Source organism: Pseudophryne corroboree, chromosome 12 (assembly GCF_028390025.1).
Source record: "Pseudophryne corroboree isolate aPseCor3 chromosome 12, aPseCor3.hap2, whole genome shotgun sequence".
NCBI lineage: Eukaryota > Metazoa > Chordata > Amphibia > Anura > Myobatrachidae > Pseudophryne > Pseudophryne corroboree.
Genome location: NC_086455.1, coordinates 47,168,410 through 47,187,272, shown reverse-complemented (window position 1 = coordinate 47,187,272; position 18,863 = coordinate 47,168,410). Strand labels below are relative to the sequence as shown.

Here is an 18,863-nt window from a genome sequence, read left to right as displayed (position 1 = left end):
TGATCTCAGACGCCCACACCAGACCGCTGCGCTCTTTTCTCTTTTCTATTACTTGCTTTTAGATCTCTATGGTCTACATGCTTTTCCTTGCTCTGTTAACATCTCCGTGGATGGGTTGGCGATCCCTTAGCCCTGGCAGGTACTACTGTTGATATTATTGTTGTTATTGTTTTTCTGTTGGTTTGTTGTTTTTGGAATTTAGCGCCCCCCAAAGGGGAGGCGCATTAGCATGTTTTCTTGTCTTCTCAAAAATTTGTATTTTTTATTTTTCTTCTCTATATCAGAAACACGCTTGTTGCTCTGATTTACCACCGATTTTATTTTCCTCTTTTATTGTGTGTTGTTTTGTTATATGTATATGCATGTGTAGATATACATATGTATACATGTATATGGTTGCTTCTGATTAGAAAATGGAAACTGTGAGGTTTATCCGATTTGTTCCATACCACTTTATATATGACTGTCTGGATGTATATTGAGATCCTACGTACTGTTGGACTATACGTCCTTCTTTGTAGTCGTTTATTGTATTTTCTGAACCTCAATTAAAAAATATATATTTTGGGAGATTGCAGTTCAATAAGAATTATTATTGGACATGTTAAATCTTAGAGACAGAGGATGACCACAAATGACCTATAGTAGCCTGTCTGTGCAATCATCTTCCTACAGCACAAAAAGAACCATGGGGGTCATTCCGAGTTGATCGCTCGCTGCCGATTTTCGCAGCGCAGCGATCAGGACAAAAAACTGCATTTCTGCGCATCCGTATGCCCCGCAATGCGCACGCGTGACATACGGGTACAACGAACGATGTCATTTTGCACAGGCTCTAGCGAAGAATTAAGTCGCACTGACGGCCGCAGTGATTGACATGAAGTGGGCGTTTCTGGGTGTCAACTGCCCGTTTTCAGGGAGTGTTTGGAAAAAGGCAGGCGTGCCAGGGAAAACGCAGGCGTGGCTGGGCGGGTGTGTGACGTCAAAAGCCAACCCTCCAACATTAGAATCAACGCACACGAAGAGTAACTACAGGGCTGGTCTTGTTTTGCACAAAATGTTTTTGCAAGCGCTCTGCTGCACAAGCGTTTGCACTTCTGCTAAGCTAAAATACACTCCCCGGTGGGCGGCGGCATAGCGTTTGCACGGCTGCTAAAAACCGCTAGCGAGCTAATGACCCCCCATGACAAGAACAGTGAAACGGCTGTACGGCACAAGCAACAAACACAGATAGATTGGGACCCATTTGCATACAGTGAGCCTGACTCAGTGTTAGGAGGAAAAAATGTAAAATAGAAAATACTGGCTGCTTATGCACGTAGCAAATACTGGACAGCTTAATTTCTACGTACACTGCAATTTAGATGGACACGCCCCAACCAAATCTGAATCTCTATGCACCTTCCCCACCTGTAGTACAACATGATTTTACCAAGATGCAAATTGTACCTTTTTTTTCAATTCTTTATTTATTGAGAATAAACACAATAACAAACATTATACATAAAGTGAATGAAGAAATGGACAGAGGTAAATTGATGAGGGGAAAACAGGGATTCAGGGGTGACAGAACTATATAGATAGGGAGATGAACTGTGAAGAATATAAAATGGTGAACAGAAAACACCAGAGGAAAGGAATGTCACGCATACTGGAGGAAAGGGGAGAAGATAGGCGAGGACAGGGCCACAACTGGGAGGGGCCTAAAGAGACATGTGCCCCGGGTGCTGGATATGAGGGGGCACCGACAACTGCCCAGCCCCTCCATCCCCGCCCACTGTGATCACCTCGCGTAGCCAATGACGGATCCAGGGGAGGACGTTAAGGGCGCTCGCCGCTGTACACACAGCTCCAAGGCCCCATCCACTTACTGCAACTGTTTTTGGTGCCTGGACTCACTGGCGATCGTAATGGACACTGACACAGTTCGGCCGCAGCACCAGTGAGGATTCATTCACCGCTGATGCCGGGCTGAGTAATGTGTTCCGCAGCCCCCGTACTCCTTTATGTGCATGTGCGAATACAGACATTTCTGACATCCATCTAGGCGCCATTTTCTGCATCAAAGTAGCGCCGGATGCGGTGGCCAGTTTGCAAAGCCATGGGCCTGACTCCTGCCTCTCCCCTTTGCAACAGTAGCCTATTTAGGTAACTTGCTCTTTGTTTTTTTTATACTATTATATTTTAATATCAGCCTGCCTGGCCAGCCTACAGCGTCCAGAATCTCATTCACTCAGTGTGTACATGAATGGAGCATGTTATTATGAGGGCTGGAACATATTACTGGTGACCGTCTCTGGTGCATAATATTATAGGGGAGCTGGACCTGGGATCTTATTACTGGGGATTTGCCGGTCTGAAGGCTGTCTGGAGAATATTCTCTCTCTCATCTTTCCCTCACGCCTCTCTCCCCCTCTTTCTTCTCGCTGTCCCTTTCGTCTCTCCAATCTCTCTCTCTCGCTCCCGTATCTCTCCTCTCACTCTTTCCCCCTCTCCTCTCTCTCTCTCCCTCTCCCATCTCTCTCCCCAGTGGGTTGACGTAATGTTAATGAGGGGTACTACTGTGCAATGTAATGAGAATAAGGTTGCACTTTTGTGTGGTGTACTTTTTATTTTTTGGTGGGAGGGGCGGTAGGGGGGCTCAAAATTACTGCCTTGCCCCGGGTGCCGAAAATACTAGTTTCCACCCTGGTGAGGACGAATAATTGGGGGATAGGGGGCCTGAGGTTTGTTTTTATATTTATGTTACATTTTCACACTTATTTCACTTTTTGAACACTTAACATTGGGGGTCATTCCGAGTTGTTCGCTCGTTGCCGATTTTCGCAACGGAGCGATTAAGGCAAAAATGCGCATGGTACGCAGTGCGCATGCGGTTAGTATTTTAGCACAAAACTTAGTAGATTTACTCACGTCCGAACGAAGATTTTTCATCGTTGAAGTGATCGGAGTGTGATTGACAGGAAGTGGGTGTTTCTGGGCTGAAACTGGCCGTTTTCTGGGAGTGTGCGGAAAAACGCAGGCGTGTCAGGGAAAAACGCGGGAGTGTCTGGAGAAACGGGGGAGTGGCTGGCCGAACGCAGGGCGTGTGTGTGACGTCAAACCAGGAACGAAACGGCCTGAACTGATCGCAATCTGTGAGTAAGTCTCAAGCTACTCAGAAACTGCTAAGAAATTTCTATTCGCAATTCTGCTAAGCTAAGATACACTCCCAAAGGGCGGCGGCTTAGCGTGTGCAATGCTGCTAAAAGCAGCTAACGAGCTAACAACTCGGAATCACCCCCATTGATCAGCTAACCTCACCTTTTAAACAATTTAACACTCTGATACTTTACTGCTGTCCTCTAAAGGGCCCTACACACATGCCGATTTGTGTTAAAGATATGAACGATCTCGTTCATAAATGAACGAGAACTCGTTCATATCTTTCAGTGTGGAGGCTCCAGCGATGAACGATGCGCGGCCCCGCGCTCGTTCATTGCTGGTCCCCCGTCGGCTGTGCATGCAGGCCAATATGGACGATCTCGGCCATATTTGCCTGCACTTCAATGGAGCCGCGAGACGGGGGGAGTGAAGAAACTTCACTCCCCCCGTCACTGCCCCCCCCCCCCCGCCGCCGGGTCTTCCGTCGGCCGTATCTGCCGTCGGGCAGTTTGGCGGCGGATCGGCCAATGTGTAGGGCCTATAACACTCAGCAGCTACTTTCACTTACCTAACATTTTTCATTGCTATCCTTTATTTGTGTTGTGCTCTGGGGTGGTTTGGGGGGTGCCCTGCGCCTCAGAGACAACCAAATTTACTATTAGGGACCTGCCCAATGAGGTTACCTTGACGATTGGTGGCCAGGCTCCTAGTATTGGCCAACTTTATGCCAAAAACCTCAGATGACGTATAATTAAATTTATTATAATTCTAATGGCTGTATGATGCACCTGCCCTCTTGTTTCTATATTGGAGGACCAACATCAAGCAAGAAAAGTCCAACAAGAGAGAGTACAAGTACACTGCCCCATCGCGTATGGGCCAGACAGGTGGAAGGTGAACGTGGTTCGAGTGGGCACTCTGGTAGGAGAGCCACGGGGCCCCCATTTGAGTAAACATATGACCTCTGTCATGAAGATAGTAGGTAATACTTTCTATTGATGCTATGTGTCAGATTTACGTTTTTAAAGGGTGGGTGGGGTATCTTCCAGTTGTGGCTATGAGACTTTTAGAAGCAACTAGTACTTTGGACAGCAGTTTGATAGAAGCTTTACGAAGATCAGGAGGGGGATTAATTGAGAAGAAAGATCCACAGGTCTTTTGGTATTGAGGACTTAAGTAAGTGAATCAGAAGTGTGTGTACTGAAGTCCAGGGGGTTTCCAGTACAGGGCAGGTCCACCAAACATGAGCAAGGGTACCTTAAGGGCCACAATCTCTTCAGTAGAGGGGTTAAGCAGAGGGAAACATTGGGTAGAGCCGCTCTACAATATAATACCCCTGGTAATTTAGTTTGTAAGTGGTTTATTTAAGGCAAGTGAAACGGAGGATTTAACAAAATTGCCAGTCTCATGTCGTCCTCCTCATCTGGCTGGAGTCAATTTCCCAGGAGGCTTCATGGATGTTGCAGGCGGGAAGAACAGCATCAGTAAGGATGCCATAAACCATGCCCTTGGAGATGGCGTGGTACTTTCAGAAGCATTCAAAACGGGTAAGGATATGGAGAAGTGAAGCTTGCAGTAAGGAGTTTTAAAGTGCTGTATTTGACAGTACTCAAAGGAATCGAGAGGTTGAGTAGACTTCAATTGTAAAGAAAGGAATTTAAGGGACGCTGTGGTCCATGTTTTTATGCGAGTAGTATGTAAACCCAGGGGAAAGTCAGAATTATTCCATATGGGGGTAAGAGAGGAGACAAGGGAGGTAACAATATTTGACACCACAGGGTCCATATGCTTATAGAAAATGTGAGGATAGGTAGAAGGATAGAGGAAGGAGGACAGCGTGGCTTATGGAGCGCCCATAAGGAAGACAGATCTGGGAAATGTATATGGTTGGATTCAATGTCAAGACAGGAGGCTGACCTGGGAGGGTAGAAGAAGGCAAGTTAAGGAAAGTGCGAGGCCAGGTAGTAAAGTTTGAAATCAAGGAGCCCCCTACCACCCCTGGAGATCGGCTTTTTATGGACAATGGAGGATAATCTAGGAGGCTTGCCTTGCCAAATAAAGCAGGTGATAGATTTCTAAAGTGTACTGAAGCGGTAGAGTGGAACCGATACTGAGAGTGTTTGGAAAAGATAAAGCCAATTAATAGGATATTTATTTTGACAGCTATTATCCAGGCCAGCCACGAAATTATGAGCAGCTTCCAGGAGACCAGCTGAGCTTGGAGTTTAGTAAAGAGCTGTGGAAAGTTTGCTTGGTATATCTATAGGTCAGCAAAATCCCAAAATATTCAATTTAATGCTGCCATTGAAGATGTAAAATGATTAAAGGGATTCAGCGTCCTGGTTGGAAACATGTAGCAATGGCCTTTGACTTTGAGTACTTGGTTTTATAGCCATAGAAAGCACCGTAACGATCCAAGAAGTATCGGTTGGGCAGAGAGATCCTGGGTTGAGAGAACGTTAACAAGACATTGGCAGAGAGAGCAATTTTAGAGGTGATATTCCAGACATGCACTCCTTGGATATTAGGATCCAACTGGATCAGGGAGGACAAAGGCTCAATCACCAAAGCAAAAATCAAAGGTGAGAGCCCTGCCTGGTGCCATTCGAGATCAAAAAATAAAACATTTGGAGGAGATGCCATTTATGAAGACCCTAGCTGAGGGACTAGAATAAAGGGCCAGGATACCAGTCAGGAAGTCCCCCAATATAACAAAGGACCGCAGAGTATGTGACATAAAAGTCCAGGAGATCATATGAAATGCCTTTTCGCCATTGACGGAGAGAGTAATTGCACCTTTTTTATTTGCTCTTATCTCTAAATTAGGCCCAGTGCATGGCTGGAATATGAGGCAGTAGTGTGTCAATACCTGGATGGTCAGCAAAAACACTCACTCTACTATAATACATAGCAAAATGTACTCTAAGGGCTGTAACACACACTCCGGTTTTTCCCGGATGGCAAAAAGCCGGACAAACTTTGTCCGGCTTTTTGCCATCCGGGAGAAACCGGCAGTGTCTGTCACACAGGACGGCTTTGAGCCGTGTGTGATGCTGTGCGCATGCGCAGCATCAGACACGGCTTCAGAAAAAACCGTTGTGTGTGAAAGCTCCCCTTCACACACATGGTTTACTGGCTCCAAAGACGGCCCGGCGGCCGCCCGGCCGCCGGACCTTCCAGTGGTGAGACCCGGCTGCAACCCGGCAGCCGGGCCGGGGCCGTGCAGTGTGAAGGGACCCTAGCCCTCACACTGTTAACTACAATGCCGGCACGGGAAAAAGCCGTCCGGCTTTTTCCCGGCCGGCAAAAGCCGGGTAGTGTGTTTCAGCACTAACACTGCTCAAGGCATAAAGCTACACTAAAACCACAGCAGCCTCTTGATAATTCATCAGTTTGGAGATTCTGGATCCCTACCATGATGGAACCATAACAGTCTATATTCGGTAGCAACATAACTCACACACACATGTATTATTAATCCTGTTCTATACATTGTGTTCCTTATAAAGCTACATCAACAGGTCATGAACACGTGATGCAATTCTGCCTTCATGAGGAAATTATTACCTGAACTGCCCAGCCACAAGGTTATCCCCAGTGAACAAGCTGTTTCTGGCATCTCGAAGATTTTCACGTAGTTTCTTATCCAGTTTCTGAAAGGAAACACCACAGTAAGAAGGCAGCAGATGAGTGAATACAAGACTCCTTTAAAGTGAACCTACCTGCATAATCCATTATGCTTACTGAGCTGACTATCTTGTGCACCCTTTTTAATGGCGAAAGCATTGTTATTCTGTGTAAGATTTCTGTATTGAGAAGTGGGAAACAGGTATCTACAATAATCTACGGAATGGAAGTCAGCAGTTGATCTGAAGTCTCTGGCATTATAACATACAGGTGTGAAACGAACAACCTCCGCATTGCTGATATCACTGAGGTACAAAGACTGCAGTTCTATCACCATGATGTTACTATCTGCATGCGAGATGACAGCCTGGGCTCCCCTCCAGAAGCTAACTGCATTATAAGGGGCATATCACCTTATCCCGCCCTTGTGTCCTAACAGACCTAGTAGAATAAAAGTGAGGATTCTCACCACTGCCACCATCTCTGCTGCATTCCCTCTGGCACATCGTATGATGGGCACCGCACCTGATACAGAGAAGTAGGTAGGTCAGTGACACTCATTAACATTATCAATGGCAGCTATACACTCACCATGTGAAAACAAAGCTTTCTAATATCTAATCACAAAACATTTCTGTCCCTTTAAAAGCACATGGATCTTAAAATCCTCCCTCCTTCCTGATTATGTGTCCTTTGTATGAGTATGTACAATGGTCCCACATGTTTCTTGGGTTTAATGACATGAGTGGTGTGGATAGCCAATACTCAAGATGCCCCTGAACTGCATTTAATATGGACACAGCCTTACAACACACAACAAGGATCATGCGTCTGCATACTAGACTATGGGGTGTATTCAATGCTTGTCTGATCCTTTCTGAAGTAAAGGATCCGACAATGCAGTATTCAATGAGCGACCAAAACAGACTGTCGGATTTGGCCGTTCCTGACAACTATCACATACCCCTCATACCCCGTGCTGTCACCTATTTCTGACCCGTCCGGCAGGCGGGTCCTCTAATGCAGTGCGCTGGTGTACCATCCTTGCTGCTGATATCACCGACCAGCTCCTCCTCATCCGTCCCCATGTGTGAGATCACAGGGAGGGACTGGAGGGAGCCTCAGATCCCCACACTCAGCCACACAGCCAGCTGGGAAGTGCTGCACATCACTGCCGGGAGAGAGGAGCTTGGCCGGGGGAACGCCCGTCTACAGAGGTACCAGCCTATGTCCCCTACTGCCCCTGTAGCACGCAGTCTCTTCCTCCTAATCCTTCCCCATCCCCACACCCCTCAAAACATGTCCCCGCCCCCCTCAGACATGTCCCCGCTCCCCCATCTCATCTCCTCAATCCGACATTCTTTTAAAGTCAGATTGAGATTGTGGGAAACGGGGCCAAAACCCGTCGGATTTGGCAGAGTTTCCGACAAAAGCACGTGGATCCGCGATTATTCCGACGATCCACGCGTTTTCTGACAAGTCGGGAATTCCTGACTTGTCGGAAACAAAAACTAAACAGCCGCCACTGTATAGGTCGGAACCCCTTCTTACCTAAACCTGTCGGAAACTGCCGTCTTTCCGACAAGACGGCAGTTTCCGACACCACTATGAATTGTGACAGATGTGAGTGCTACGGTATTATGTCGTAGTTTAACGATGTATTGTTTTCACTTTCATAAGGTGTTACAGTTCCTGTAAGTGTTGCAGAGCTGCTGCCGCATTGGAGGGAGGGGTACGGTTCTAGAACTGAATCTCCCACCTCTGCTGGAAGGTGATTTCATTGTATCCTATTGAACAAAGTTGTTTTCTTAGTAGTTTTAATAGCATACAGTACCCTTTATCAGCCTGTGGGTGGTGCGTTTTTGATTTCTATTATTTCTAATGAATTATAGTAGTTAATACTACACATTTAAAGGGGGAAAGTGAAGGGGCGGATGCGACAATCACCTGCTCACACTTACCCAGTGTGACGAAGAAGCAGAAAAGACTGTCTACAATAGTATCCATGACCGTTTCCATCTCAGTTTCTGTGATATCTGGTCTGTTCAAAGCTAAATACAAAATAAAGGAATCTCAATATTTTACAGTACAGAACTTTTAAAAGTTAACGCAGCTGCACAGAATTAACCAAAAGAATAGGCAAATGTAACAATGTTACTGACATACCTATGACAATGAAACCAAAGTTGAAGATAATTAATGTGGTATATATATCTCATTAAAAGAGAAAAGTGATAAAACCAGGATAAGTCAGGACAATGTAGATATAAAGCTATGTAACACACTTGTAATACAAATTTATAGACAAGATTTTGGAGCCTGTTAAAGGGAAAACCTATGAAATGCATGGCTGAAGAGGATTACAACATGGTCTGACAGCTGGTGGGGATCAGACAATTAAATGCTCTCATTTGTCTACATACCCATCCACGTGAGCATACAAAAACAGTTTCCAATCATTGCTACCAACATTTCACAATATCCCCGAATTAGACTTGGAGGGTCATTCTGAGTTGATTGCTCGCTGCCATTTTTTGCAGCGCAGCGAACAGGTTACTACTGCGCATACGTATGCACCGCAATGCGCAGGCGCATCATACGGGTACAAAGCAGATCATTGCTGGGCGATGGATTTAACGAAGAATCCATTCGCACAGCCGATCGCAAGGAGATTGACAGGAAGAGGGCGTTTGTGGGTGTCAACTGACCGTTTTCAGGCGTGTCCAGGTGTTTGCAGGGCGGGTGTCTGACATCAATTTCGGGAACAAAAAGACTGAAGTGATCACAAGGGCTGAAGTAAGTCCAGAGCTACTCAGAAACTGCAAAAAACTTTATTGCCCAGCTCGGCTGCACACGCGTTCGCACACTTACAAAGCAAAAACATACACACACAAACACACGACCCCCCCGTGGGCGGTGACTATGCGTTTGCACGGCTGCTAAAAGTAGTTAACAAGTGATCAACTCGGTATGACCCTCTTAATCCGAAGCGGAAACATGCTTAGGTCAATGACAACAGCACATGACCACTTTTTCAAAGTCTAAGTTTTGGTCATTGTCTTCATTAAGATCCATAACCGATTGGCGCTGTTCCACAACAGGGATTAGATCACTCTTTAACAGACTTTCAGCATATACACATCTATTACTATGGAACTAGTCTCTGCATATTATAAGATGTTTTTATTAGGTTCTACATTATAATTTTTATTAGATTTTTTTAAAGATATAAATACAACACTAAACTGTCTGCACCTTTGGTTTTATTGTTAGTTAACTTTTGTTTAAGGGAATTTCCCTTATAACTCTTCTATGGTGAATTCCCCCCTTGAAGTCAGCACAGGTAGCCTCTGTTGTTTTGTAATACAGTATCAATTGCTGCAAGTATAGGTACGTTAATGGACTTAAGATTGCCACACACAGGCTAAGCTGGCGTGGGTCATTGTACAAAGATATTATGATACTATTGATTTTTAGTATGGAGTATTGCAGTTGATTTAGGGCAGCACATGCTGCAGTACTGAGATGATTGGCAAATGTCGGCTATCATATTGCAGGTATGGCCATGCATTCATGTTATACTATAAAACTAGTCTACATTTGTAGATAACTGTATTCTTTCTGATGCCCTCAATTTAGCAAATCTAACAGTCTTTAGTTTACATTCAGAAACTGCTCTACCACTGAGTACAGTATAAAATGAAAAGGAATTGGAAGTAAACAGATAAATGTTACCTATACCAGAACAAATAGTAGGATTCAATAACCTAGGCACTTTAATATAAAACAATAATACAAAGACATAACATTAAAATACATTTCTTGTTACAGACGTTGATGAAGAAAGATGCTTTTGATCAGGAGTGTCCTTTCTGTATCCTCCAATCAATGTGGGTTTAAATATACATATATATCTAGGTTTCTTTGCAAGCCTCAATCCGTTACCACCATGACACCTTTAAGCACTTTCTTGGCATGGTCGCATCGGATGCAACCACACCAGCAAGTGCCTTATCTGACATGGTCATACAGGATGCGACCAGTCAGATACACAGTGTTTGCAGCTGTACGAAACTTCCCTCTGCTGTCATTGTCAGCCATTGTGCCTTACCGCACTCTCCTAGAGTGTTTGCAGTGCTGATAGGTCGGCAAGGCAAGTCCACCCACTCGGCGGCTGCAGACAATGACAGTGGCTAGGGAGTGTAAATTAACCTCCCCCCCCCCCCCCCTTCCTCCCTCCTTCGTGCACTTGGTGGATGTCCCGGCTGTTAAACGGAAAGCCGTGATGGTTGCGATGTTGCTGACCATTGTTCCTATTTTTTTATTTTATTTTTACAAACAAAAACTGTTGTTGTTTTTTGTTGTAATTGTAACTAAAATCATTTTGGATAAGGTTAAATTTTCTTCAACTAATTCACTCATAAAAAAACCTTGACAATTTCTAAGAGTTTTTTTGGGAAAATATAACAGTTAAGTAGTTAATCACCATTCGGAAATGGTTCCCAAAACCGAGGCCAAGGAAAAACTTGTATCTCCAGAAAAGATTATTTATTAAAAAGGACCCAAGCAATTGGGTTAAAGATAAAAAACATACAGTACAAAAACAGCAAATGAAATGACCCACATGGGGTCCGATATGTGCAGACAATTCCAATAGTTAAAGTATAGCCTATATATATATATATATATATATATATATATATATATATATATATATATATATATATATATATATATATATATATATATAACAAATAATTATGTTAACAAAAAAAAAATTACAAAATAAAATAAAGGAAGAGTTCTATCAAAATGTCAATGAATCATACCTAGAAGGTATAAAGACATGCTATCATGATAAAGGACCATATTCTGCCGAAACATGATGACCAGCTAGGAGTGTGAGCAGGCCGTCCATCTTTATACCCTATACCTACCTGAGATACCTTTATTTGCATGAAATATCCTTATGACAGTGCGAGTCGGGGTACTCCCACATACGCAATTTGTTTCTATTTTATTGAACACAAAGGATATATTTCTAATCAGTGTGAGAAACGATAATGAAAAAAAATGCTACACATGTATCTATTTGTTTGTTTTTATGAAAACCCACATTGATTGGAGGATACAGAACGAAGGACACTCCTGATCAACATCATCTTCCTTCATCAACCTCTGTTCCAAGGGACATATTTAAATTTGTTGTCTTTGTATTATTTGTTCTATATTCAAGAGCCTAGGTTACTGAGTCCTACTATTTGTTCTGGTATATGTCTTAATTGGGATTGGTGAGTCTCTGTGGCAAATCAATTCTGGGCAGCTCTTAATTGCCCCAATTAACAGGGTATTTTCATGGTATGCGGTCAAGATCCCGCCGTACGGAATCCCGGCGGTCGGAATACCGACACTGGGATCCCGACTGGCACAATCCCGACATATTCGCCCTCTGTGGGTGTCCACAACACCCATAAAGGGAGAATAAATTAGTGTGCCGAGCGTAACGAGGCACCGTGCCCGCAGCATGGCGAGGGAAACAAGCCCGCAAGGGGCTGCGTTGTGCACGCCCCCCTGTCGGGATTGTGCCGTTCGGGATTCCGGTGTCGGTATTCCGACCGCCGGGATCCCGTCCGGTCGGACGTACATTTTCATTTCTGATTGTTAATATAAATGTTACCTACCTCTATATGACACAAGCTCCTTGTTTTGGTTGCAAAGTACAAACATGTCATCCTCCAATGTTATAAAATTCAAGTACTGGTCAAAGACCTGGAGTGAAGAGAATTACAGTTTGTACTAAGTCATGTGATTTCTGCTACATCATTCAGTAAACAAGCAAATTGTTTGTAAGGTATATTTTGGAAAGTAGCCCATTAGTAAGGCAAAGTGCGACTAAGATGAATCTTTGGGGGGAAAAAAGATACCTGGTGCGTGCAGAGTTGCGCGACAGGCATCTCCCATTGTGTGGCGTATTGAGGTTAGATTATGAGGACACAGTCACGCGATGTGACTTGGAAGCACCAGGAGGCTCTGCTCACTAATTTTAAAGACTTGTATATCTGTGTGCAACAAAGGTACTATATGGACAACATAGGTACTTGACAGAAAAATGCCATGGCCGCTGCATCATAGCACTTCGTATGCAGATTCAGAGGCTCAGGGGCAGATTTATTAAGCCTGGTGAAGTGATAAAGTGGAAAGTGATAACGCTCCAGCCAGTCAGCTCCTAACTGACATTTTCCAAACCCAGCCTGTAACATGGAAGTTAGGAGTTGATTGGCTGGTACTTTATCACCTTCCACTTTATCACTTCACCAGGCTTAATAAATCTGCCACTCAGTCACACAAAGATATAGAGGCGGTTGCTCAGGTGCAGTTGTTCTTGCTGCCGTTGCTATCTTTTGCCGTACGCAATTGCAATCATATGCTATTATATGCTAACATGGGCAGAAGCTAATCTAAGCATAGGGACACCCACTGCTGACTCATTATTTCCATCTATTGGTGTGTAATTGCTGATACATCGGTACAATCGTTGCAAATCAGAACATGTCGCGAAGTCTGAGTGCCTTTGAAGACGCAAAGACTGAGCTACTCTCACGGTACGCAGAGAGGCGTCCAGTAGCAAGTAAGATTGCAACTGCTAATTTATGCACGCCCAGAAAACACTGTCTGAACGGCCATGTCACACATGCGTTTAACCCGACCACTCCCCATTCCCACCCCCAAACGCTATCTTCCTGTCACTCACTTTGCAACTATTTCCCCGATGCAGCCGCAATCGCAATTCACTCGCTGCTTATGCACACTGCGGTTCAGATGCTCGCAATGTGCGTATAATAGCCGATTTGCAACCACACCTGAATGAGCCTCATAGTGTCGCATATCAAATTAATCAGCCCAGTCTTCCTTCTCCATATCACATCAACAAAGACACCAGACACTAGCGGTCTCTCACTGGACCTGGCGTGAGAAGACAGGCTGTTTGATGCGACTGCAGCAAAGCTGAATGAGGACACATCGGTACCTTTAGTTACCTAACTGCCGCAGAGATGAACAGTTTTCATAGTGCTGTACTGTCCTGCTATAGCGTACTTCCCACACAATAACTGGTGGCTACAACAAGCTGAAAACTGATGTATGTTTTGGACAGATTGTCCCCTTGCGAGTATAAGCATGAGTTTAGTATTTTAAGAACTTATAGCAAGGACATCACTGGGTCTATACTAAGAGCATGGGAACCTACTTTGTTAAGTATAACCACTAAGGAAAAAGGGAAGGGGTGGGTATCCTCTGCACAAGTCAAAAATCGATTAGCATTCCTTTAAATGTGTTATATAACCCATTAATACATGTATTACAGTTTTAATTCACAATAGTATGTTGGGGGTGCTGCCATAGACAATGAGATTGAAGACAGGAAAAAAAAATAGAAAAGATTGTCTCTTTGTTGGCGCACTATGGGGGTCATTCTGAGTTGTTCGCTCGTTGCCGATTTTCGCTATGCTGCGATTTGTTGCAAACTGCGCATGCGCAAGGCACGCAGGGCGCATGCGCTTAGTTATTTAACTAAAAACTTAGATTTGCTGTGGATTCTGCTGCGCTTTTCAGTCGCACTGCTGATCGGTGAATGATTGACAGGAAAGGGGCGTTTCTGGGTGATAACTGAGCGTTTTCCGGGAGTGTGCTAAAAAACGCAGGCGTGTCAGGGAAAAACGCGGGAGTGTCTGGAGAAACGGGGGAGTGGCTGGCCGAACGCAGGGCGTGTTTGTGACGTCAAACCAGGAACTAAACGGACTGAGCTGATCGCAATCTGAGTAGGTCCGGAGCTACTCAGAAACTGCAAAGAATTATTTAGTAGCAATTCTGCTAATCTTTCGTTCGCTATTCTGCTAAGCTAAGATACACTCCCAGAGGGCGGCGGCCTAGCGTGTGCAATGCTGCTAAAAGCAGCTAGCGCGCGATCAACTCGGAATGAGGGCCTATGAGAATAAAAGATTTATCTAAAATATAGCTGTTAATATTAATCAATTAAAAAATTATGTGAAATATATATGGAAAAATACTTTAAAATAAAAAGATACTGTATCTATTAAAAAGTGTATTCACTGTGTGTTATTTACTGTGTTCTCATATCACTTGTAATTGTGTTCGTGTTTATAAGGCCAGACCCACTGAGTGATGATCGCACTATGACCAACACGGGTGAGCTCACCCGTATAGTTAGGATCCGACAAGCTATTACATATCACAGTATTAAATTAATAGCATGTTCCTAACTTTTTCCTTACGTCTGGATCATAGCTTGTCCTTAATTCCTTGCTATATACTTGTGATCATTTTTATGCCATCCAACTATGGGATTAATATTTTATTATAGTATTGGTGTAAACTGCCATTTACCAATGATAGATTCTCAGCCTAATCGGTTGCTCATAATGGTATAGGTCAGGCTACAGTGTAACGAGCTATTAAATAGATGGTTTCCATTTAATTAGAATAATTGAATGTAAGTACGATGACAGGAACACATATCCTATAAAGCCTGTTGTTAAAAGGATTATTGAGAAGAGCCGCACTGTGTCATGTCACATCACCAAGTAATGCAACACTGTCACAGTTTGTACGGCTTGGTCTCTTCCCTTTTCAGAAGAGCTTGTGAATGAAACAAAACAAACTGTAGTGTAAAGGCCCATACACACTTGACGATAAAATGAGCGACGTCGTTCATTTCAGCCCTCATCAACGACGTCGCTCATTATATCGTCAAGTGTGTATGCATCAGACGACCAACGATGCGCGGCCCCGCGGGACGTTAACGACCCTCGCTTATCTGTGGAGCATGTATGCTCAATTTCCACTATGGTCGTTACCGACCAGAGACGTCGTTGAATGTGTATGGTGTGAACGACCAACGACCAAGCCACTGTTCACCAGCCCTGTTCCCAGCTCATTATTTTAATAAACTGTTCAGCTTGGATGCTTCAACGATGAATGGTCTTTGGTCGTTGGTAGTGTGTATGCTCATGTTGTTTGCTCAGCTGTTCAAGGGAAGTTCAAGGGAAGTCGTTAACGACGTGTGCATCGTCAAGTGTGTATGGGCCTTAACCCTTTTAATGGATGTAGCTGCTCAAAGCCCCTGTATTATAAAATATGATGTAATTTTGGAATTGTAATATCCTTATTTTTGTGGCAAAAAAGTATTTCTGTGTCACATTCTACACCACATGATTAATCACTTCAGTTCCTACATTATTAACATCCAATGTACTCAGATAGGCTCCCATAACTATATGAAGCTGACTATCATAGAAAATATTTGCGTAAGGCTACTATTGTACACACATACTGTCTCATTCACATATATATTCTTTATGTGTCATATATGACTTATTGCCTTAATAAAGCTATATTTTAGATTAATTAATCTTTTCTTCTCATAGTGCGCCAACACAGAGACAATCTTTTCTATTTTTTTTCCTGTCTTAAGTAGAATAATATACAGTTATTTTCTGTATATTATTTATATAATGCTAAATGTTGGCTTTACTTGGTCTTTTATTTTGACTTTTTGAAACATATTTTATGTTTGAAACAGCACAAAAAGTACAGTTACTTCAAAATCTTTAAAAGCTATGCAATCGGTTGCAAAGGAATATTTGCAGGCAATTTATTTTAGTTAATATCACCTGTTAACCAGCACAGGCAATGCATGGTGGTCTACATATCAGGGGCACTGTTATGGTAAGTCCTTGATAAACTGACATACAGATGGAGCCACGCTAGTCGTGGCTCCGTCTGTGCCTAGGCGCGCCCGCCTAGGCGTCTCCACGCGCACACCCGTAACGGAGACGCGCCCCATTCACTAGAATGGGAGAGCTTCTAAGTCCGGGCGCGCATGACCAGACGGAGACACTCTGCTATTCCATGAATGGGAGAGCAGCTCCATGTACTCCAGGCGTGACTAAATGAGCACTGGGTCTCACTGACAGGTGGACGCAGTGGAGCGAGTCTGTGCTACTGTGCGTATGTCCCGATTGTGTCCATACAGAGGACCTAATTCAGACCTGATTGCAGCAGCAAAATCTTTCTCTAATGGGTAAAACCATGTGCAGTGCAGGTCGGGCATATAACATGAGCAGAGAGAGTTAGATTTGGGTGGGTTATTTAAATTTCAGTTTGAACACACCTCACCCAAATCTAACTCTCTCTGCACATGTTACATCTGCCCCACCTGCAGTGACATGTTTTTGCCCATTAGAGAAAAATTTTGCTGATCTGCGATCAGGTCTGAATTAGGCCCAGAGTTGCAGGTGCACCTCCAGATGCACGCCCGGAGAACTGTATGGTAAATGTAGGGGGAGTTCCTGGGAGGTGACTTAGCCCTTTCATACGCATGGATGTATACCAGCGAAGGGCTTTGTAGTGTCAGGTGGGCGAACGCCAATAGACGCAGCCACTACTGCGTTCACCTCTGAATCAACCAAAAAGTGTTATTGTTTAGGAATCCATCTGATGAGCATCACCTTGATGCAGTGGACGAGCTCACACATTTGGCCAAATATGCGCAAAGAATCTCAATTGTACTCCATGGGCACAATTCAATTCTAAGAAAGTTGAGTAGTGTCGGGAAATAGCACTCGGTGCTATTCAATGCAGCGCCCTGTGACACCTGATGACGGGATTTCTTCTAGCACCCCCAGGTCCAACAAAAGTGCCGGCGCGATGCCGATTTCTTCCTTTAGCACGGTGGAAACAGTGTTGCGCCGTGCACTTAAGTTGGAGAATGACGGTTCTCCAAACAAAACACCCTGTTTAGTCCAGGAGAACGGGCATTCTAAGATTTACCACTGCGCTGTATTGAATAGCCCCGGGAGCTAATTCCCGGCACTAGTCAACTCTCTTAGATTTGAATAGTGTCCTGTGTTATCTGAACAATTTATTATATCTGTCTTGACTTTCAGCATTGATAATGCTTCAATCGTTTACCAGCATCTTCTTATTCTTGCCTGGTACTACAAGTCTCAGCATGGTAGCACCTCTTATGTTTACAATTAGGGTGTGTAGACCAAGCCACCCCCACTCAATATCTGTATAGTGCCAGATACAATAATTCAGCATAGACATACCCTAGAAGATGCCAATCCTCCCAAGAAGATGCCAATCCTCCTACATGCCAGATATTTCAGGCTAAGATATCATATTTGCCCAAAGTTACTATTATGGAAACATTGATGTGTAACAATGACGCTACAGACATACAATTCTCATCTACTCCTAATAACTCCAAATATTATAAAAAGCAGAAGCCAACATCACCTTTGAGACATGCGTGACAGTGTTGGCGGTGAGTGCTGCACTTGCAATGTCCTCCAGTTTACTGCGGGAAATGGCAGAAATGAAGTTTAAATAATAGGACTCGTATAACTGTGTTCTCAGGTCCTGTAATAAGAAAACAAAGCAGAACACGCACATTAGTCTGACATTGTGTATTAGTAGAGTAACAAATAACACAAACTCCTACTGAAAGACTGGTACTGGTCTAAGAACATCAATTGCAACTCAGGTGTGAACTGTGGGCCTGCAGGACAAAGGCTAGCACTTAGGGGAACAAAACGTTAGGTGTGATGAGCGTGCTTGCCACAGAAATGATTAGGTCGTCATGCAAACTTGCGTGTTTACCTCATTTCTATAAGACTGCAATTTTATAATAACAGATAATACAGTTACTTCATAATCCAGCTCTTTGATACCCAATATTTAAAAATTTCAAAGAGAGTTGTAGTGGTGATCTGTACATCAGCTGGCACCAGAGAAAGACACGCGTGTCTTTGTAATGAAACTATGTAGTGTGCTTTTGTTCGGCATAACACCTGGCATCAAAATAAAACTATCTGATAACTATGAAATTTCAATAAAAACATGAAACGGTCAGCGGACAAGATAAGCAAGAACAGCTTGGCTCCTGTGTACCTGACATATTCTGTCCACGTTTTCTTCTGTGGGCATCACAAAATACACAGCAGGAACATCTGGGATTGCATCACGGTCAGAGTGCAAGAGCCTGTGGAAAATAAGACGTATCATAATCT

At 43.8% G+C, this 18,863-nt stretch overlaps 1 protein-coding gene across 3 annotated transcripts in view; it reads right to left on the bottom strand.

Moving 5' to 3' along the window:
* The window catches only part of SCFD1 (sec1 family domain containing 1), a 194,554-nt gene that overhangs the window by 154,974 nt on the left and 20,717 nt on the right, over positions 1-18,863 (bottom strand). For all 3 annotated transcript variants that reach the window (XM_063947445.1, XM_063947446.1, XM_063947447.1), the window contains exons 4-9: positions 18,745-18,835; positions 18,091-18,213; positions 12,453-12,540; positions 8,733-8,822; positions 7,241-7,296; positions 6,712-6,797 (exon numbers count right to left, since the gene is read on the bottom strand). In XM_063947445.1, the coding sequence (XP_063803515.1) occupies positions 6,712-6,797; positions 7,241-7,296; positions 8,733-8,822; positions 12,453-12,540; positions 18,091-18,213; positions 18,745-18,835 (534 nt within the window). The remainder of the gene's footprint in view (positions 1-6,711; positions 6,798-7,240; positions 7,297-8,732; positions 8,823-12,452; positions 12,541-18,090; positions 18,214-18,744; positions 18,836-18,863) is intronic.